General features: G+C 42.2%; 2 protein-coding genes and 1 pseudogene across 3 annotated transcripts in view; 2 read left to right on the top strand and 1 right to left on the bottom strand.

Annotated features, from left to right (window-relative positions):
* The window catches only part of LOC139375326 (rho guanine nucleotide exchange factor 10-like), a 74,615-nt gene extending 72,262 nt beyond the window's left edge, over positions 1–2,353 (top strand). Inside the window, exons 27-28 of one of the 2 annotated variants that reach the window (XM_071117004.1) lie at positions 151–716; positions 835–2,353. In XM_071117004.1, the coding sequence (XP_070973105.1) occupies positions 151–674 (524 nt within the window). In that variant the 3' untranslated portion in view covers positions 675–716; positions 835–2,353. The remainder of the gene's footprint in view (positions 1–150; positions 717–834) is intronic. The other variant, XM_071117003.1, reaches the window with a different exon arrangement.
* A 2,183-nt stretch (positions 2,354–4,536) lies between these two features.
* On the top strand, positions 4,537–11,970 carry LOC139375325 (kelch repeat and BTB domain-containing protein 11). Its single transcript, XM_071117002.1, has 2 exons — positions 4,537–5,259; positions 8,075–11,970. The coding sequence occupies exon 2, from the start codon at positions 8,199–8,201 to the stop codon at positions 10,353–10,355; it is 2,157 nt and encodes a 718-aa protein (XP_070973103.1). The 5' UTR covers positions 4,537–5,259; positions 8,075–8,198; the 3' UTR covers positions 10,356–11,970.
* Positions 11,971–13,301: 1,331 nt separating this feature from the next.
* On the bottom strand, positions 13,302–22,448 carry LOC139375323 (monocarboxylate transporter 10-like; annotated as a pseudogene).
* Positions 22,449–22,944: the final 496 nt, after the last annotated feature.

Here is a 22,944-nt window from a genome sequence, read left to right as displayed (position 1 = left end):
CATGTGCTTCTGGTCTACGGAATTCTTAGTCTCTGGAGGCTACTGCCAAAAGTGGGCAATTTGAAACACATATGTAGTTACTAACACTATTTTCCAATAAATTTATACTGTAAATGGAGTAATGTGTGTCTGGATATTTGGCTGTCGTAGGACGGGGCATGGTATCCTTCCATGCCCACCATGGCCCAGTGAAGTTCCTCACCATGGCAGCCGCGGTGTGCAACCGGCCCTCTGGCAACCCAGGCAGCCCAGGCAGCAGCCTACCTAGCCAGCCAGGAGGCACCAAGGACGGGGAGAAGGCCCAGGCCTCCCCACCTCCAACCCCAGGCTCCACACCCACTCTAGCTCCCACCCGGGGCCGGGGAGTGTGGCTGGGGGAGGCAGGCTGCACTTCCATGGCCCTCCAGGACTCCCTGTCCTCCTCCTGTGGCTCCCTGGCTCAGTCCCAGGGCTCTCTGGAGCACGGGCTCGAGGACGGGGCCATCTATGACCTGGTCAATGATCCGGCCCACCACCAGAGGGGCAGGAAGGTCCAGAAGGTGGACGTCAGCTCTCTGCTGGTGGTTTCAGGGGGGCTGGGTCACCACAGGGTCAACAGGAAGACCAAACAGTCCCGTCAGGAGGAGACGGTGTCCAACATCATGGTGTGGCAGATCCCTCTACTCAACATGTGAGAGAGACCAGAGAGTAGAGACTAACTAGTACAGTGTAATAAGGTGAGTGGGGCCATAGTCACTGTAGTATTCAATAGTGTTAATGGTTTAATAACCATAATCCTGTCATGTCTCCCCATAATCCTCCTCATTCTCTTATTCTCTCACCTTCTCCCCAAAGACTGAGGATGCTGCAGTTCCTACTTGATATCAGTGACACTTGACTCAGTGACACTCCAAAGGATATCTATTCATTCCTATGGTTGTCTGGACTTTGGGATCAATCAACTCAACTATGTGTCTTATAAAGAGAAATACTCCAGAGGGCATCACATGAATAATAGCAAGAGTTTCTGATATCTCCTACCCAGTGACCTTCTGTTCATGTGGGACATTCCTATTGGGTAATGGGTACAAATGGATCAATACACTTTAACCACTTAATAATGGCACCTGACTTGAATCCAATGAAGAGAACCTGAATATGTAGAAAAACCACTGAAATGTCCCTAATGTCATTCATATTATGTCATTTTGAGAGAGGACCGATGAAATGTTCTTAGTATAACATGGCTAATATTTTGTGTGACTGAGACGTGCCTGATCACCAGAGTGTTGATGGCACAATAATTGTATCCGAGCTAATCACATAGATAGACATCAGACATTCCCATTTTCCTACGTAGACATAATTTGAGGAAAGCCAGGCAACAATGTCTACTCCGACACTTCCACTGTTAGGAACAGGCATTATTTGGGGCCAAAGCCTTCTCATGATCATATCCATTGGCCGGGCTATGTTCTATGAATTGGGTCTGTTAATAGATATGTTTACTTGTTTGTTATTGGGTCAGGGAGAGATCATATGTCCGCAATGGTGCCCATATTTCATTGGTACACTGAAGCTTAAAGTGTGCTTATGTTGTCATCACGTGGCTATGGAGGGTGAGTGGTTGCTGATATGAGGTATGATGGGACTTCCTGGCTGGCCAGGTTTCCAGTAGATCCTAAATGGAGGGAGAGTCTCTAACTGTTACCAGATGAAAAGAAGGGGTTGTTACTTGCTCAAATACATTTATTGTCACTAAAGGATATTTAAAACATGTATCTAAAGCTTTATACTTTTGTGCCATTTTGTATGTACTTCTGTTGTGTATATTAACACTATACATGTTTTATTCAGCAGCTTTGTGTATGATTTATTTCATGTATGCATGCTCAGCCTGCTCACTTTATTTCAACCAAAACGTTGCACTAGTTCAAATATGCTACCAGTAATGTATAGCCTCTGGTATTTGGTCCAATACCAATCTCTAAGAACAACTCTCCACACTTACCAACAAGCACTACACAGCTGATTCAAATAACCAACTCATCAAGCTTTGATTATTTGAATCCGCTGTATGTCAAGCTAGGGCAAAGAATTGGAATGCCAACTGCGAGCTAGGTGCAATCGCTCAACATCAGTGCCCAACCTCACTAAGGCGTTAATGGTTGAAGGGAAGCAAGTCCCCGCAGCAATGTTCCAACATCTAGTGGAAAGCCTTCCCAGAAGAGTGGAGGCTGTTATAGCAGCAAAGGGGGACCAACTCTATATTAATGTCCATGATTTTAGAATGAGATGTTCGACAAGCAGGTGTCCACATACTTCTGGTCATGTAGTGTACGTACAGTGCCTTCATAAAGTATTCACACCCCTTGACTTTTTCCACATTTTGTTGTGTTACAGCCTGACTTTAAATTCGATTTAGTGTCATTGTCCTACACACAATAACCCATAATGTCAATGCGGAATATTGTTTTTAGTCATTTTTACAAATTCATAAAAAATGTAAAGCTGAAATGTCTTAAGTCAATAAGTATTCAACCTCTTTGTTATGGCAAGCCTAAATAAATTCAGGAGTAAAACTCTTGAATATCCTTTTGAGCATGGTGAAGTTATAAATTACACTTTGGATGATGTATCAATACACCCAGTCACTACAAAGATACGGGCGTCCTTCCTGACTCAGTTGCCGTAGAGGAAAGAAAAAACACTCAGGGATTTCACCAGGAGGCCAATGGTGACTTTAAAACAGTTACAGAGTTTAATGGCTGTGATAGGAGACAACTGAGGATGGATCAACAACATTGTAGTTACTCCACAATACTAAAGTTAAGAAATTCACTTTTTGTCCTGAATACAAAGTATTATGTTTTGGGCAAATCCAACACAACACATCCTTGGGTACCACTCTTTGTATTTTCAAGAATGGGGGTGGGTGCATCATGTCATGGGTATACTTGTCCATGCTTTCCAACAGACACTGGGAGACATTCACCATTCAGCAAGACAATACCTCATAGACCAGTTAATTCATTGTTCCCTGGGCGCCGAAGACGTGGATGTCGATTAAGGCAACCGCCTGCACCTCTGAGGGGTTGGGTTAAATGCGGAAGACACATTTAATTTGAATGCATTCAGTTGTACAACTGACTAGGTATCCCCCTTTCCTTTCCCAAATATACACTGAGTGCACTAAACATTAGGAACAGACTCCAAATATTGAGTTGCACCCCTTTTGCCCTCAGAACAGCCTCAATTCGTCAGGGCATGGACGACAAGGTGTTGAAAGCGTTCCACAGGGATGCTGGCCCATGGTGACTCCAATGCTTCCCACAGTTGTGTCAAGTTGGCTGGATGTACTTTGGGTGGTGGACCATACTTGATACACTTGGGAAACTGTTGAGCATGAAAAACCCAGCAGTGTTGCAGTTCTTGACACACTCAAACTGGTGCGCCTGGCAACTTCTACCATACCCTGTTCAAAGGCAATTCAATCTTTTGTCTTGCTCATTCACCCTCTGAATGTTACACGTTCACATTCTGTCTCAATTGTCTCAAGGCTTAAATTCCTTCCTTTAACATTTCCTCCCCTTCATCTACACTGATCAGTCACATCAATTAGGGATCATAGCTTTCACCTGGATTCACCTGGTCAGGCATGGAAAGAGCAGGTGTTCCAAATTTTTAGTACACTGGAGTTGCTTACCGAGACGAGTGGCCTAGCTATAGTTTTGACTTAAATTGGCTTGAAAATGAGCTTGAAGAATTTAAAAAATAATAATTTGCAAAATTCTAACATGTACTGACTAAGGGGTGTGAATACTTATGTAAATTAGATATTTCATTTTCAATACATTTGAAAAATCTTTTAAAAACACATTTTCATTTTGTCATTATGGGGTATTGTGTGTAGATGGGTGAGATATTTTTAAAATCCATTTTGAATTCAGGTTGTAAAACAACATGTGGAATAAGTAGGGGTATGAATTGGTTGTTTTGCTGGTTTTAACTATTTAAAAAGTCAGGTTTGCAATCATTTGAAAGACTGGCCTGAGGGGAGAGATGCTTAATAAGCAACAAGGTGTGGTATATGGCTACGGGATGTTCTTAAGCAAGACGCAATGTGGAGTGCCTGGATACAGCCCTATACCACATACCACAAACCTCTGAGGTGCCTTATATACTGGTTACCTACTTAATTAGAGCAGTAAAAATACATGTTTTGTCATACCTGTGGTATACAAGGTCTGATATACCACAACTGTCGTCAGCCAATCAACATTCAGGGCTCGAAAACAGTATTTTATTATGTATATAGCCCATGGTTTACAGGGGAAGTTGAAGCAATGCTCTTCCTTTCAGACTGAACTATTATGGGATGTTGTAGCATACCAAGCAGAAGGCAGTAGCCTAGTACATTTTAATCTGGACACATGGGTCTTTAGAATTACAGTACCCCACTAGGGGAAACACAAACGTGTCCGTTGTATAGTGAACAGCAGACTCGTTGCCCGTTGGGTTTGCTTTTGAAGTACTAGGATTTATACAGAGGCATGGAATTAAAATCGGGGCGTTTGTATAAGAGGCTGTAGTAGGGTCTTACCAATGACAGGCTTATAACGCACGCAGGGGCTCAGATCGCTGGGTTTCCCTCATGGTAAATCGCGCACAAGGCGTGTGAAGGAATGCCGCATTTTCACCTCCGGTTGCCTCCAGCTCGTGCAGGGTGCAAACCCGGCAGATGGGGATAGCCATGTCAATGTATGTGGGGTGAATACTGAGAGGGGGTGTGGTCTACTCTAGATCAATAACCATCGGTCGGTAGTCTACTGAAAAAGGCAAAACAGAGTAGTGGCAGCAGAGACGGAGATCCCTGGTCCATGCTGGATTGATTTTTGATGCTCTATCTATGCTTAGCTCAGACGCACTGTAGAGCTGCAGGAGGATATTGGCGACATATTTGTTGTGGATCGGTACTCAGAAAGACTAAGTCCTGTAATAACTGTTTGCGTTTGGTTTCAGACAAGACGTAGCTACAGTGGATTTTCTCTTATGAGTTGTGAAGGAATAACAATGATCCATTTACCCGGAGACTATTTGTCCTGGAGCTCAATTAACAAGTGATATGTTAAATATCTTATATATACGAGGGAAAAGACAGCCGTATTGCATTTGTGAGGTTCTCCTATTTTCAAGATTGGGGCTACCTCCCATAACTGGGCTTTGTGTGAGAGACTGACGAGAGCAGTCCATTGAATTGCGCTGCCTGCATCTAAACACGTAAGTCTGCTACCCTATAATAATATTCATGCTATTTTGGCCAATGTTTTATATTAGTCGAGATGCATTACCATTTCCATCTTTAATGATTTAGCCAAACTGTAAAATTAGCCTGCAATAATTGCATGCGTTGCAATTAGGCTATATTGCGCACAAGGTTCCCAATTTATATTTCTTAACATTTCATTGTGATGAATGAATGAATGTATTAATCAATTTCTATTAACCTATGACACAATTTGACTGCGTAATGTGCGCTTGGACGGATTTCCTTATCCTCCTCCCCTATCGTATTCAACATGAATCTATCTATCTATCTATCAGTCAGCAGTTGCCACTAAAACTGTTGTGAATCAGGCAAGAATAACTAAGTACTTCCGGGTCACGGATTTTTGGAATTCTTCAGAATAAGAGTTCCCTTCGGTATACTTTTTAAAATGTTAACCTATACTCTCCCCCCCTTTTAACCTATACCCCCCCCCCCCCCCCCTTTTTACTACAGGTTAGGGGCACCTTAATTGGAGAGGATGGGCTTGTGGTAATGGCTGGAGCGAATGAGTGGAATGGTATCAAACACATGGTTTGATGCCATTCCAGTTTGATACCATTCCATCCGCTCCGTTCCAGCCATTATTATGAGCCGCCCTCCCCTCAGCAGCCTCCATTGACTTCTACTGCTACTTACATCTATTTCGCTCACATCTACAGTACCTGTAGTTAAATAATTATACATATATTCCTAATTTTCTCTTTCTACAAGTGCTGGATTTTCACCCACAGAGGCCAATCCACTATTCATTCTGATGTGAACTCCAACCTTCTAATGTGCACAGATGAACCCACCAGTTTAACGCCATTTTGGAATACTTCCCTTCATTTTACTATTATGTCTAACGAGGGTCCTGAACCTCCCTATTTGTAAGATTTCTACCATATTGCCCTAAATATAAATACTTTACCCAAGAGTATAATGATATTTACCATTGACTGATAGTGTTTTTTCAGATTCCCTAACAATACAGTTTGCAGGTCAATCTGAACCCTGATATTATGACATAACAACCATTCCTGGTCCTGACTCCAAAAGCGAGAGCCACCAATAGCCAGTACCAGAAAATATATTCTATTGATTCTGTTTCCTCGTGGCAGAGTCTGCCGAAGTCAGACTGTTCAATGCCCCATATATTGAGCTCTCTTTTTGTAGAAAGTATTTTATATAATAGCTTAAACTGAAACAAACGGATTGATGTGTCAATTGTTGTTTCAAATGTCAATTCATAGACCCGATGCCAAGGTATTGGTACATCAACCTATTCACAACTGACTTTAATGTTATACATTATTGCTGTCAAACATTTTAAGTTTAAATAAACTTATATATTTTTTGATTTATACTAATCATTTATGATTTTTTATGGGTGGCAGAGAGACTAATTCTTTAATTTCTTCTTTAAGTAATTGTCTCTTCCAATTTTGTGGCAGAGTCACGATGAGTTGGTTATAATTTTGTGTTGGGCATAGACCTCCGTACACTGTTGATAATTTTATCGTTCTTGTTTACAATGTGCGTCATAAATATTATACACTTCTTGTAAAACAAATTTTTCTCTATCAGTACGTTGAAGTTTAGCCATATTATTTGTTGTAATATTAGATCTGCCTTTTCAGGAGGATGACATTTAAATTGTAGCCAACTAGGAGGATAGTTTAAATAGGGATCCATTGTCAGTCCACTGAAAATGTCAGTTTATAAATTGCAAAAAGGCAAAGAGCCCACTTTTAAAGATAGAAAATTGTGTACAATGCAATATGTATGTCCATTGTGCAAAAATGATTGGATTTAAGCCGGTTGGCCACTCTAAGGACCGTAAAATAAGCAACAACGCTCCTCTGGGTGTAAACAGGTTCGATGGACCCGCCTCTCAGAAAATTGTGTAAGGTGCAATATGTCTGTCCAATATTAAAAACTTACTGAACATCGTGGAATAGGAATGGGCTAATTAATAATGGGATTAGTTTTTCTAAAGTTGATTATTATAATAATTATTATACTATTAATATTAATAGTTGCATTATAAATCATGTTTTGTTATTTGTATTACTGTTGTACATGATAACTATCTAGTAATCATACATTTTAATGCTGTAAACAATAATGTCAGTGCTATAATATTATTTGTGATATATAAAAATTCTGCAAAAATGTCCTCATAAAATGTTACAAATTTCAACTCTTTTTGTATTTTTTCTTACCATCTTCATTGCAGAACTTATATTTTGAAGGGAAATCTCGGCGGTCACGGCCTTATTCATGCTAGGTCTTGCTTATGGTGGAATGGAGGTGCCACCGAGCATGCGCCCTATGTGCGATTCTCCAGCGAGGGTCGCGATTAATTTAAATACTTGATTAGTATGATCACCCAGTACGTCATGTGTGTTAGCTGTTAATATCTACAATAATTCACTTACTACTCAATTCACACTGTCTAATATCTTTATAATAGGCCTAGAATTAATATTTTCCTGCACAACAAGTGTCAAATGTGCAATTAGACCATATAATAATATCTGTATCATTTTAAAAGTATGTGTTCTCTTAGTGTCTTTTACAGTAGAGTTTAGTGCATTTGGAGAAAACATAAAAGCTACTCCATAAATCTCTGTAGATATGCCAAAGTATGCTCCATTTGTTTCTTGTGGAGTAAGGGCGCCCCTCCGAGTTTTCAAGTATCATTGTCATCATCATCAACAATTTACATGTTTTAGTTCTTTGAAACTTTCATATTTCAATATATATTTCTCTTCTCCCCTAAAGTGTCAAAGAGTTTCACGAGACAAGACCTGCCAAGATCTGTAGGAGTGATTCCAGAAGACTGTGTTGGATCCTCCTCATTATGAACACTGAGGAGCTGAACTGCCACTAGCTCTGATCAGACAGGATGAATGACAGACAGAGAAGAGGGGTGCACACGGTGGAGGCAGATGTCATCTTCCACCACCCCGTCTGCTCGGACCTCCTCTCCTCCCCCTCGGATGAGGATGGGGGTGTCTGTTCCCTCCCAAGGAAGCAGGAGGCGAGCACTAATGTTCCAGACCTGGGATTCGTACTGGGCGACCAGGGACTCTGTCGACAGAGCACACCAGTTACAAAGGAGTACTTGTTGGATGGTGGTACGGTGATTGGGCATCATCACTTTGACCGTCCACAGGGTGATGGATCACACATCTCAAATACAGATCAGTTTCACATTACGGATCCTTCTCATCAAGCACATACATCTCACATACCCAAGCTTGATGCTGGTAGAGACCAGAACTGTACTCATGGCAGAAACGGTATCAGTGAGGATATGAATGGAGCGAGTGCCAAAGTGCCCTGCAGTGTGGGTCCCTCTCTATGCTTCAAGGGAGAGGCCAGAGAGGAAGCGGAAGGGTCTCTGTCCCTCTGTAGAGAGAGCATAGTGAGGAGTCAGTGTCACATCACAAACGTCACTGACTCCCGGGAGCAGGGGACCGCTGCGCCTGACACTCATTGTATCACCATGGGCAACCAGCCAACCATACAAGAGCTGGGGTGCTTGTTCAGCCACAGCTCTCCCACAGAATATGACACATTGCATGGACAGTCAGGGCTTGAGTCGAACCAAGAACACAGGGGCAGTAGTGGCCATGGTAGGGTCAGTAACACAACGCCTAAAGAGGAGCCAGATTTAGTGATTGAAGTCGGTGGCCAGAAAATAAGTGTTCACAAGTCTGTTCTGGCAGGGAAGAGTGACTATTTCAAGGCTCGTCAGTCAAGAGACATCCTAAAAGTGAAAGGGCTGAACTACAAGACCCTGACCATCCTGATAGACTATATCTACACCTCTCAGATGAATGTGCACAAGGACAATGTGGTAGAGGTGATCACAGGAGCTAAGATCTTACAGATCCCATGTGCTGTCCAGGCTGCTATGGATACCATCTCAGAGCAGGTCACAGCAGAGAACTGTTATGAGATTCTAACTATCGCCAAGAAGCAACGACTCAACGAACTGAAAGAGACGGCCTATCGCTTCATGAGTGACAACTTCCTCCAGATCTTGCAGGACCCAGCGGTGTACGGGCGTCTGACGGGGTCGGAGAGGGATCTGGTCCTGAAGAAGAGAATGGAGGGGAAGAGGTCCCTGATGGTCGCTGAGATCAACGATGTGTTTGACCGTGTCGGGAGCCGACCTCCGAGTCGGTGTAACAGTCGACCACAGAGCCCACTGTCCGTGGCATCCTTCGAGGAGAACCACATGATTTACTACTTCAACGAGGCAGCCAATGACTGGAGACCTCTGACTCTGATGCCGGAGGACATTAACACTAAGGGCTGTGGGATCTGCACCATGTACAACTACCTGTTTGTGGCCGGTGGGATAAAGGGATATGGGGATAAGGGCAAGGTCTCAGACAAGGTGTTCTGTTACAACCCCATCACTAACCGCTGGAGCCAGGTTCGGCCGCTCAACCAGGCGCGGTCGCAGCTCAAGCTAGTGTCTATGGAGGGTAACTTGTATGCCATAGGAGGGGAGTGTTTGTTCACAGTAGAAAAATACGACCCTCGGACTGATAGATGGACCACAGTGGCTCCCTTACCCAAAGGGGCGTTCGCTGTGGCCCATGAAGCCACCACCTGTAATGGAGAGCTCTACGTCTCTGGAGGGTCTCTGTTCTACCGTCTTCTAAAATATGACCCCAAGAGGGACGAGTGGCAGGAGTGCCCCTACAACAACAGCAGGAAAAAGTCAACCGACATGGTGGCTCTGAAAAGCTTCATCTACAGGTTTGACGTCAACCGTGACCAGGGGGTCACTGTGTTCAAGTACGACACCATAGTGAAAATGTGGCATGACTGCGCATCGCAGCGGCAGGGCAGCCCTATGCCGTTCAGGTGTGCCGTCATCGGAAGCTGCATCTATTGTGTGAACAAGACTCAGACTCTGCAGTTTGTGGTGGAGGAGGACGGCTCTTACTTTGTAGATGAACCACTCAAGCCACCACTGGAAGCTAAGGGCATACTGTTCCCTTTCATCCTCAGTCTGCCTGAGAAGACTGACAGATTGATGTGATGTGACCATGGATCACTGATGCTACGTTACAGACGCCCATCAATGTAATATAGTGGGCCTTAAAATAAGATGAACATATTTCACCTTTATTTTCCCCTGTCCAGTGTTCCTGCTCGTAATGGAATGTGTTTCTTTGCATGGCGAGTTAACAGGACAAGCCTTAACAAGGACTACTTTTACATGTTGAATGAGAGCAACCAGAAATGCATCTGACTCTACATAATGAGATAATGACACACATAGTAGTTTTTGTTTGTTGTTGCATTTCCCTGTGTTCAGTTTTGTATTGTGTACTTTTGCAATTGCAGATAGTTAGAATAGATATTGTTTTGAATATTGTTTGCTGGCTGGTGGCTTTTAGCCAAAAATCGAACCGCAGAGATGGAATAGTCTGAATGAGGGGACAGTTGAGGGGACAAGTGACTGACACAGCTGGCACGCACAGGTCCTATATGCAAATTACACAAGCGAACCCATAAACAACACAAGGCCTGCTACGGCAGTGATGTCTGCTCTATGAAGGAACAGTGGGAGGGCTATAACATTCACACAGCCCCCAGGCCTGATACCAGAACTGCCCTTGACATTACTTCACAAGGCCATTGACCAGCAGGAGCACAATAAGCCACATGTATCTTCTACAATAATTATATTCTACTATTATAGATCATCAATGAATAATGTTGAAGAGCACAATGCAATTACATATTAATGCATTACTACTGGCCACACACTGGTTGAATCAACGTTGTTTCTACGTAATTTCAATTAAATTACATTGAACCAACGTGAAATAGACGTTGAATTGACGTCTGTGCCCAGTGGGTTAGGTTCAAAACCAGTACCCACCTATTTATTCAAAACTACTACCCAACTATTCATTCAGAACCATTAACCAGCCTTCCAGGTTGTGTCAAAGACAACACTCTACCCGCACATACAATTGAGTTGAGTTTCAACACACTAGATACAAGGTGAATTATTGCAGCATAAGAATGGTTCTGATTCTGTGGATCGGGTTAGGTTCCTGAGTTTGATTGAAACAGGCCCTAGGTGTGCACTGATGTTTACAGAATGCCGGATTGAGTCAGCATACTGTAGATATGAGGGATGGTGGTCACTGCTTACTGCTCATTCTTACGCTTCAATTACACCGACAGCGTCATTGCATTTTGGTACACCAGAATTACATTCATTTCCAATGGAACCCTGCGTTTGCCTTGCAACATTGCGTTGCAGAGGCAGTTGCAGTGCGTTCGGTGTGATGTATATGTTGGATTTATCGAACGTATGCGTCAAATCGTATGTGTAGGCGGTTTGACAGAAATGATAGCAGAAGGTGAATTGTTGGTCATATCCAGATGATGCTGCGTAGCATTTTGCACAACGACACTGTAGGTTTGATCGAGACAATAGGCCTCACATTTACCAAAGACAAAATAGTCTGGTTTGATACGACATATCAAAACCCTTTCCGATATTTCACTAAATAAATAAATAGTAAATATATTTGGGTGATAATATCCTAGTTCAAAAACACTCTTATGATCTCTCTAACATCCACACGCAACACTAGTATTAGCAACACTGTATCAATGTTGCTGTGAAAACAAGGGCACCACACTCACTGCTACTTTGGTATTTTATTAGGATCCCCATTAGCTGTTGCAAAAGCAGCAGCTACTCTTCCTGGGGTCCACACAGAACATGACACATAATACAGAATGACATAATACAGAACATCAATAGACAAGAACAGCTGAAGGACAGAACTACACATCATTTTCTTTTTAAAGGCACACGTAGCTACTCTGTTCTTTAACATTCTTCAGAGAAGTGAGGAGTCATTTCTCGTATGCAGGCCAGGGGAATTTGCCATAGTCCTACCGATAATGAAAATGCTATTATGTTGTCATCTCCCACAAGTATTTGATGAGCCAGCCAGAAAGACTGTGACCGTCATACACAGTATGTCATTTCAGATGCTGTTGAACTGTCTCTCAAGTATTTGACTATTTCAGTATAATTTCCGATGATGAAGACGTTTGCCCATATTAGATGATGTATATCTCCTTTGGTGTGTAGCCTGTCCCTTTATAATGCATTTAATCATCTCGTCCACACAGCAATTAGTCAGAAGAATATTTTGCATCAACTTCAGCTCAGTGTTCATCTGTTCTGTTAAAATATGCCTAATCCCTTTTACATTTACAATATTGGAAATGGGTCCAATAGCACTCCATCTCCTTGCGCTTTCTTAGGAATTTGACATATTTCTTTGCTTTTAGCAATAATACACCAATTGGGAGTTTTGTTAATACGTTGGATTGATTCAGTGGAATTTATTTGGTGAACAAAATGCTACTACTACTTTTGGTAACAGTATCCTTGAGAGGCTGTTGTAACTGTGATGACTGAGTAGATGTGGACTTATTCGTCTGGTATTTTGCTGGCTGCCGTCAGTGTGTAGTGAAGCTTTTACGGACTGTTGGTTTTGGATGATAAATGCTTGAAAGTACAGTGTTGGTTGAAGGCTTTCTTACTGCTAATTAGCATATTAAATAACAGCTAACAAACTAACTGTTGGATGATGTATTTCAGTCAAAACTAAGTGCTGCAAATAAAATATTTAGTGTTTGAAAAAAGTTTCAGTATCATTTTATATAGTGTGTTTTGCAGTATGGATGGAGAGGTCCTTATCACTGACAAATTATTATCCTTATAATAATGAGATTTTCTTGGTACAGAAGCGCCAACTACTGGACAGTGATTGTAAGTAACACTGTCACAATGCCCTGTGCTTGTCATTTCTCTCTTGAATGAAAACAGATGAATTGACGAATAATATCAGCCATAACTGAGTTCTGTATTAATACATTATTGTATTTGCTACATTTCTTCTCTCCCATACAGTGCTGAGGCAGAACGTTGGTGGTGTTGTAGCTACTAAAGCTGGGTGACTTCAGCAGGTCCTGCTGTCTCGGCATCATCTCCACTGTACACCTCAGGTCTACTGTCAAAACGTAGTCTTAGAGAAGTAATTCACGTATGTGGACACTGTTGGCTCCTCCTATTTGACAATTGATATTGAAATATTATGAGTAAATGTACATTTTATCATTAGGACTAGTAGTTTTTCCTGACCATAACCTTTTTCTTGGTTGAGTCACGTGGTCAGGAAAAACTTGCGCCATCTATAATGTATGATGAAACAAAATATGTTGTTAGATATATTCTTAACCCTCATATGGAAGAACTACAGGTACCAGTGTGCTCCCTCAGAGAAAGGAGTCAGGATATCGGCCCACTGCATGATTTCCTGCGTGGAGCGGTCGATGGTGACGTTCATGATGCTCGTACATGTCTGTCTAGTTGAGCGCTTGGCCAGGGGGATGAAGGTCAGAACAAAACAGGCTGCCACGTTCAATGCCCCCGCAACCACAAAGCCCAGGTTGTAGCTTCCTGTCATGTCATTCATCCTACCTGACCGGGACAACAACAAATGTATGACTGAGACTTCAAACAACAAGGGTATGACTGAGACTTCAAACAACAAGGGTATGACTGAGACTTCAAACAACAAGGGTATGACTGAGACTTCAAACAACAAGGGTATGACTGAGACTTCAAACAACAAGGGTATGACTGAGACTTCAAACAACAAGGGTATGACTGAGACTTCAAACAACAAGGGTATGACTGAGACTTCAAACAGCAAGGGTATGACTGAGACTTCAAACAGCAAGGGTATGACTGAGACTTCAAACAACAAGGGTATGACTGAGACTTCAAACAACAAGGGTATGACTGAGACTTCAAACAGCAAGGGTATGACTGAGACTTCAAACAACAAGGGTATGACTGAGACTTCAAACAACAAGGGTATGACTACTGTGACTTCAAACAACAAGGGTATGACTGAGTTTTCAAACAACAAGGGTATGACTGTGACGTTTATCATCACACTACTTTTATGATTTTCTTTCATGCAAAGACAGTGATGCAACCTCTCTGTCTGCCAAAAAGATGGCTTTGACATTTTGATCCAATTCAGTCATTCTTTGGTTGTACTGACATGGCTAATACTCCTCCAACTTAAGAATACCTGTTCGCCCAGGACTGCGTGGCCGCACATGACTCCAATACCATCATTACGTTTGCCAATGATACAACAGTGGTAGACCTGATCACCGGCGACGATGAGGCAGCCTATAGGGAGGAGGTCAGAGACCTGGTAGTATAGTGCCAGGACAACAACCTCTCCCTCAATGTCAGTAAGACAAAGGAGCTGATCGTGGACTACAGGAAATTAGGTCCGAGAACACCCTCATTCACATCGACAGTTAAGTTCCTCGGTGTTCACATCATTAAGTATCTATCATGGTTGAAACACACCAACACAGTCGTGAAGAGGGCACGACAACGTCTCTCTCCCCCCAGGAGGCTGAAAATGTTTCTCATGGGCCATCAGATCCTCCAGGTTCTACAGCTGCAACATTGAGAGCATTTTGACTGGCTTTTTCACTGCTTGGCATGGCAACTGCTTGGCATTCGACCGCAGAGTACAACAGAGAGTGGTGCGAACGGCCCAGTACATCACTGGGGCCAAGCTCCCTGCCATCCAGGACCTCTATACCAGGCGGTATCAGAAGGTGGCCCTAAAAATTGTCAAACACTCCATTCCTCCGAAACCATAATACTGCTAAATAGTTAACCAAATAGTTATCTGCATTGACCCTTTTTGCACAAACTTTTTTGACTCATTACATACGCTGCTGCTACTGTTAATTATCTGTCACTTTATTCCTAGTTATACAGTGCATTCAGAAAGTATTCAGACCCATTGACTTTTCCCACATGTTGTTACGTTACAGCCTTATTCTAAAATGGATTAAATAATAATAAAATAGTTTTTTTTCAGCAATCTACACACAATACCCCATAATGACAAGGCAAAAAACGTTTTTTAGAAATGTTTGCAAATGTATTAAACATAAAAACCAACTTAATTACATAAGTATTCAGACCCTTCGCTATGAGACTCGAAATTGAGCTCAGGTGCATCCTGTTTCCATTGATCATCCTTGAAATGTTTCAACAACTTGATTGGAGTCCACCAGTGGTAAATTCAATTGATTGGACATGATTTGGAAAGGCACACACCTGTCCATATTAAGTTCCTGTTGACGGAATTTATAGCTTTAAAGGAATGATTAGAATACTCCACTCAGAAACCATATAATTGTAGAAATTGACTAGAATCATAAAGTTATAATTAATGATGTGTGTAGTTTTAGTCAGTCAAACAATATGTCTATTATAGTGTCTTGAGCACAGACTGTCTAAGCAATATTCGATGCCGACCTGACTAGAGATTTGGGAGAGAACGGGACGTCTCAAGGACAAGGTCTCTCTAATCTCTGTCGGCTGGGTAGTGAGACAGTTTGCGCGTCGGATACCTTCTGTTTTGTGTGGAAGTATGTGTGGAAGTATGTTTGTGTGAAGGTGTGCGTGAGAAGCCAGTATAAAATGAATTGTTTTGTACAACAGGCTAGCGCGCTCTCGTAAATACATTTTCTGACTATTGTAACTGGGCCTCCGTCTGATTCATTAATTACGTAAGTAATTAATTCAATTGGGTTTATGAACATTGAGAACATAATTCTCGTGACAATTTGGTCCTTCGAGCAGGATTTCAATACCTGCCTCTGTCCTCCCAAGGAACTGCTGAAAACCGTGCACGGGCGGATCCAGGATCCGTAGGACAAAGACCTGACCTCTGAATTGAGGGTTTATTTCAGACCAGTGGTGAACTGGTACACGACAGAGTTGGTGACGAGATCCAACCTAAATTGCTTTTCCCAGTCTTCAAGACAAGGTCAGTAATCTTTATTCACGAATTTGGGGGAATGATTTAAGATATCACCAAGCGTCACCTTGTGTACATCGATAGTTAACTAATTGTGCAGGTCAGCAATGACCTGAGGTACATGTGCACTACCATGAAATAAAACTAGCTTAATAGATCTGGCCACCTTTGTGACGGCCTGCAAGGTTTGTTAAAGCCGGATTTAAATAGGTGTTGTGAGATAGGACAGGGATTTCTGTACAAATAGGATAACTTAAATGGTTAATTAACATGTAGTATTAGCCATAGATCAAATTCAAAAGAAATACCTAAATAAAGTCCTCATGAAAACTGGTTGATATACAGCGAGGATATAAACTGGGTTTTGTCTTTGTGAAATAGACGGTAATTCTATGCGAACAGGATAACCCAACCAATTCAATAACCAATACTGAAATAGATTCTAGAAATTGCAGGGAAGCCTAATATAACGGAGTAAGCTACGAGATATTAACTTTAAAAGTCCTTTGACACAACAGAAAATAGGTTGTGAACTGGGACTTTACGACCCCTGGGAAATAGCTTATAGTTGTACGGGTAAGATTTAATGTCCAATAACTTCACCTCTATAGATAAGGATTCCAGAAAGGAGAAACACACATCGAGATAGCAAAATACCCATAGATTGTGAGCATAAGAGATTAAAGAGACACACACAGTCAGGCAGTAGTATAGTAACTAGGTAACGGTAAACAGCACATACATATATCTTAGATATCCATACACCTAGATTGAGAGAATATACTGTAGAACAACTATAATGATTGGATAATGGTAAAAAGAGCATATACATAGATCATAGAAATACATACACATAGATTGTGAGAATATCATAGTAACTACAAGGTTTTATTAAACATGGGTAGTAAATCCTCAAAGGAGGTCCCCGGAATTAACGGGAGGTGAGAAATATATGCAGGGAAAAGATAAGAGGAACACCTATTTTCTTCTAAATAATAACGGAGAGATAATTACGATGGAGTTGTGCCCATCGAAATGTTTTTTTATTATGGATTGACTGACATACGTTATAAACTAAGCGAAGTACATGGTACTTTTACATTTTGGAGTAGAGAATGTTGGAAAGTTTGGTTTTACTCTTACAATATAATTAAAGCAGTACTCAGTTTGAGTAGGGGGTATATTTTTGCCTACAGGCAGGAGGCATTGAGAACCATACCAGCCCAAACGCAAAACACAACATAGAAAAAAGAACATAGACAACCCACCCAACTCACACCCTGACCATACTAAAACAAAGACAGAACAAAAATAACTAAGGTCAGAACGTGACAGTTGCCTACTAATTTTCAGGGTAAGTTGCTGGAGGCAGGTTGATTTGTTGCAAAATGACGTTGTGATATCATTGCGTGATAACGTAAAACTGCTTCATTACGTAGAATACACAATAACGTTACTCAAATTGATTTGACAGTTGTTCAGGTACAGACTCGCACTCTTTTCTGTACTTCTGGCAGTACAATTTTGAGTTTCCGGTTATTGATTCTTGGTTTGATTGTTTGGAATTTTAGAAGTTTTATTTTCTGAGTTTTAATTAAACATTATTTTGATAAAGAATGTACTGGGAACCTGGGATACAACATGTAGAAAATGTTTGAGGGTTTGTCTTTAATTTGTCTAATATTTTTATTTATTTATTTTACTAGGCAAGTCAGTTAAGAACAAATTCTTATTTTCAATGACCTAGGAACAGTGGGTTAACTGCCTGTTCAGGGGCAGAACGACAGATGTCAGCTCGGGGATTCGAACTTGCAACTTTTCGGTTACTAGTCCAACGCTGTAACCACTAGGCTACCCTGCCGCCCCATATAGTATGGAACCCGACTGTAAAAGGGTGGTATAACCTTTGACCTCTATCATGGCTTTCCGTTGTGGTCTGATCAGCCTCATGGGAGTGCCATTTGAATGATTAATTTGAGGTCATTTGTGATACTGATTTTAAGGTAATTGATAATTATGAACGAGTTTATAGTTCTTTGACAGAGTTGTAATTTGAACCACTGAGAAGAAAGAAATGGCATAGCCTTGGATTAATGCTAGATTTATGTTAATAAGTATTTAGAACCTAATCCAGGCCAACAGGACAGGGATATATGACGTCTGTGGTGATTCAGGATAGGACCTTAATCAACCTATGTAATTACTTTAGAGATTGCCACCATAGACATGTTTTTTCTAAAAACCATGAGTTCAGATAATGCCAAACAGCGAGACACTTAGTCAAGATTTGGAAACAACCCATATTTGATACTGATTGTTGTGAGAAAGAACAACAGACAGATAGGAGAAAGGGCAGACGGAGGAGCCCTCCCCGCATTGCGGAGACATTGAAGGTTTGGGACCAGAGAGGAGAAGGTGGGGAAGGGAGGCCAGGAAATCAGCAAGATAGGAGTGACACAGAATGGGTAGATAACAGTTACTGAGTGGAGACAAAAGGGGAATAAAAGCTTAGTTGGTTTCAGGAACTATGGTGTTAAACACGGAAACATTTCCCAGAAATTCTGCACAAACAGGCCGAAATAGTAGCATTGACTAGTGCCCTAGACAAGCACATAGACATCTAAGACCATACAGAGCAGCACGGATAACTCTTAAAGTAGATAAGACACTTGACAGAGAATGGTTACATGATGACCATGACGGAACGCCCCGGGGAGAATTGGACATGTAGAGAATGAAAGGAGCGCTCCTACAAGGATGTCTGACTCCTTGGCAGTCTAGGACTATGAGCCTTTATGGAAGATATCTGTGCAGGTCCCCGTGTAGTTCATGGAAGCAGGTCATAGCCCACACAGAGAGAGAGGGCTATATGAATCCGCTTAGTTCAGTTCCACAGTTGACAGTGCATATCAGAGCAAAAATCAAGCCAGGAGGAAATGTGTCTGTAGAGCTCCTAGACTGGATTGTGTTGAGGCACAGATCTGGGGCATTCTACCAAGAAATGTCTGCAGCATTAAAGGACTCCAAGAACACACTGGACTCCATCATTCTTAAATGGAAGAAGTTTGGAACCACCAATACTCTTCCTAGAGCTGGCCGCCCTGCCAAACTGAGCAATCAGGGGAGAAGGACCTTGGTCAGGGAGGTGACCAAGAATCTGATTGTCACTCTGACAGAGCTCTAGAGTTCCTCTGTGGAGATTTGTGAACCTTCCAGAAGGACAACCATCTCTGCAACACTTCACCAATTAGGCCTTCATGGTAGGGTGGCCAGACGGAAGCCACCCCTCAGTAAAAGGCACATGACAGCCCGCTTGGAATTTGCCAAAAGGCACCTAAAGACTCTCAGACCATGAGAAACAAGATTCTCTGGTCTGATGAAACCAGGATTGAACTCTTTGGCCTGATTGCCATGCGGCACGTCTGGAGGAAACCTGGCACCATCCCTACGGTGAAGCATGGTGGTGGCAGCATCATGCTGTGGGGATATTTTTTAGGGGCAGGTAGACTAGTCAGGATCGAGGCAAAGATGAACGGAGCAAAGTACAGAGAGATCCATGATGAGGGCCTGCTCCAGAGCGCTCAGGACCTCAGGACCTCAGACTGGGATGAAGGTTCACCTTCCAACAGGAAGGAGGATTGGCTTCGGCAGGATTGGCTTCGGGACAAGTCTCTGAATATCCTTGAGTGGCCCAGCCAGAGACCGGACTTGAACCAGATCGAACATCTCTGGAGAGACCTGGTAATAGCTGTTCAGCAACGCTTCCCATCCAACCTGACAGAGCTTGAGAGGATCTGCAGAGAGAAATGGGAGAAACTCCCCAAATACAGGTGTAACAAGCTTGTAGCGTCATACCCAAGAAAACTCAAGGCTGTAATCACTGCCAAAGGTGCTTCAACAAAGTACTGAGTAAAGGGTCTGAATACTTATGTAAATGTGATATTTCAGTTTTTAAATTTGTATAGATTAACTTATTTTTTTTTAAACGCTGTCATTATGAGATATTGTTTGTAGATTGATGAAGGAAAAAAAACAATTTAATATATTTTAGAATAAGGTTGTAATGTAACAAAATGTGGAAAAAGTTAAGGTGTCTGATTAATTCGTACCCCTGCACATCGACTAGGTACTAGTATATAGCCAAGTTATCGTTACTTATTGTGTAGATATTATTACTCTCTGCATTGTTGGGAAGGACAAGTAAGTAAGTATTTCACTGTTAGTCCCCACACCTGTTGTTTACTAAGCATGTGACGAATAACTTTTGATTTGGTTTGGTACAATAACATCAGCTGCAGTGAACCTACCAGGGAAGGGCGGCCCCAAGCAGCTGACAGCGTTCACCGTGAGCATGAACCCCCGGGCCATGGGCATTTTTTCGGCCCCATCAGATCAAAGGTCAGGACAGGGAGTAGGATGTAGTTGCCAGCATTAGCAATCCCCAGGAACAAGCCAAATCAACCAGAGAGCCGTAGGATTTGAGTAGTGGGATCAACATGTACAGCAGACCTGGCACAGCAGGAGGACACACAGGAGGAAATATTGAAATGTAACAATATTGAAATGTAGTATTGGTGTCAGGTGTCATGTTGTGTACGGTCTGTACATTTGACTGCAGCACAGTTGTGACAATAAACGCCATAACACACACTCTCTTGTGTCGTATTGCCTTACTAACGGTCACAGTGACTGAGGTATAGGAGTAAGGGCAACCCACCAACACCAAAGACAGAGGCCTGGTTGAAGTACAGCCTGTTGATTCTCTCTGAGTCACAGATCCTGCCAAAGATGATCCGGCTGACCATGCTAGTCAAGCCCAGGAACAGTATGATGTTAGTGGCACTATGGACTGGGATGCCCAGCTGAACAGCATGCTTCACCTAGAGCAGGACACACAAGCACACACACAAACATGTTTGTTTTACTATCCTTGTGGGCACCAAATAATTGATTTCCATTCAAAATCCTATATTGCGTAACCCTAACTTCTAACCCTAACGTTAAACCTACCCCTCTAAATGTCCCTGAATTCTCCTTGTTTTACTATCCTTGTGAGGACTTCTCGTCCCCAGTAAAACCAAAAACACACACATACAGGTATCTATCTATTTACTATATGTATCCTGTACAGGTAGTACTAAGGGTATTTGTTATCAGATTGTTACATTTCAATAGCATTTCAATATTGTTACATTTCAATATTTCTTCCCTAAAAGAATGAGTCAAATTACAGAATGTTTCCAAACTATAACGTCGTACCGTTGCAGCTGAGCCTTCCGTTGTTTACATCAGTATGTAACTTACCAAGTGGACATATTGAATGAAGAATCCAAATTTACACAGTCCATTGGCTGCAACCCAGATTAGAAAGACTGTCTTTCCACTGGCCAAGGACCACAATACACTTCTTCAAGGGAGAGTTCTTTAAATTATCCACCACACTTCTAGTAACACCTTTCAAAGACATTTGAAATTTAAATCCCTCATAGCCCATCAGAAACACATACTGTAGCTTTTGAATATATCACATTTCTGTTTGAAAGGGTACACAAGGTGTGCTCAGTCATGATGGGGTAAATGGTCCCATTACTGTATGCTCAATAAATTAAAACTGTTATGTGTTTGAATACCCTGCAATACCTTTGGGGTTGAGTGGCAGATAGCTGAAGCCGGTGCTGACACAGATAATCATGAGGCTTGAGAACACTCGGAGACTCTGCCTCCAGCCCAGGGTGTCATTAAGGTACAGATGGAGCCGGGTCTGGACCAGGGCCCCTGCTGCTCCCCCTGACATCACTATCCCTGTGGCCAGGGAACGCTTGGAGTTGAAGTACTGGCTCACCATGATCATACCTGCTCCACAGGAGGGGTGGGAGATGGAGGTGAGATAATGTGTTAGCTGTCGTGGCCTTGAGAATACAACAATGTAGCTTACCCTCTAACAAGATACAATATGAACTAGAAAAGTTATGGATGGAAGTGTCAGTGAATCCATAGTGTAACTAACTGCTAGCTAATTTCCTCCCTCCCCTGTACCAACCTGGGGTGAAGGCAAAGCTGGAGTCCACTCCACTGAGGAAGCCATGTGTGAAGAACAGCATTCCTAGATTGGGTGCATATGATGAGCACACTATGGAGATCATGATGATGAGGGATCCTAGAATGGAGAACTCTCTGGCCTCGTACCTGACTGTCAGCTTCCCAGACAGGGGCACACAGATCATGATGAAGCCGTAGCTGATGGAGCCAACCCATGCTACAGACCAGCAGAGAGTGGGTCTTAAGGTTAGGTAGCTAGCAGGTTTCCATGTATAACATGTAGGTACAGCAGCAGGTAATTTGTGCAGTTTGGTAACTACTTGTTAATTACAGGTGTATCACCATTTACACATATGATCACACAATCCCTTTTGTAATACAAAATAGTTGTTGTAATGTGTAGTTACAACAGTTGAGTTTACAGTGTAATGTGAAATTGTTTCAGTCTGTTGACAAACATTATGTTATTAACGGTATGTGAGCTTAGTGTAATTTGCCTGTTTTAGAACTTATCTCCCCAAACTCATTGAGGAGACTGATGAGGTACACTCCGAAGAGGTTGTGGTATCCCAGTACCAGGACATTATAGAGGAACAATAATATAGAAGACAATCACCCATCCTCCGTCAGGGGGGGGGGGGGGTCTGCGATGCTCCGGCGGAATAAATTCGGGTTGCTCGG

The sequence above is a fragment of the Oncorhynchus clarkii genome, chromosome 19 (genome assembly GCF_045791955.1).
Source record: "Oncorhynchus clarkii lewisi isolate Uvic-CL-2024 chromosome 19, UVic_Ocla_1.0, whole genome shotgun sequence".
NCBI classification, from domain to species: Eukaryota; Metazoa; Chordata; class Actinopteri; order Salmoniformes; family Salmonidae; genus Oncorhynchus; species Oncorhynchus clarkii.
The sequence above is the reverse complement of the archived record's forward strand: the minus strand, read 5'-3'. Positions and strand labels throughout refer to the sequence as shown.

Bases quoted from the DNA above. Each gene is read 5' to 3' on its own strand.
- LOC139375325 (XM_071117002.1), top strand. From the start codon at position 8,199: ATGAATGACAGACAGAGAAGAGGGGTGCACACGGTGGAGGCAGATGTC.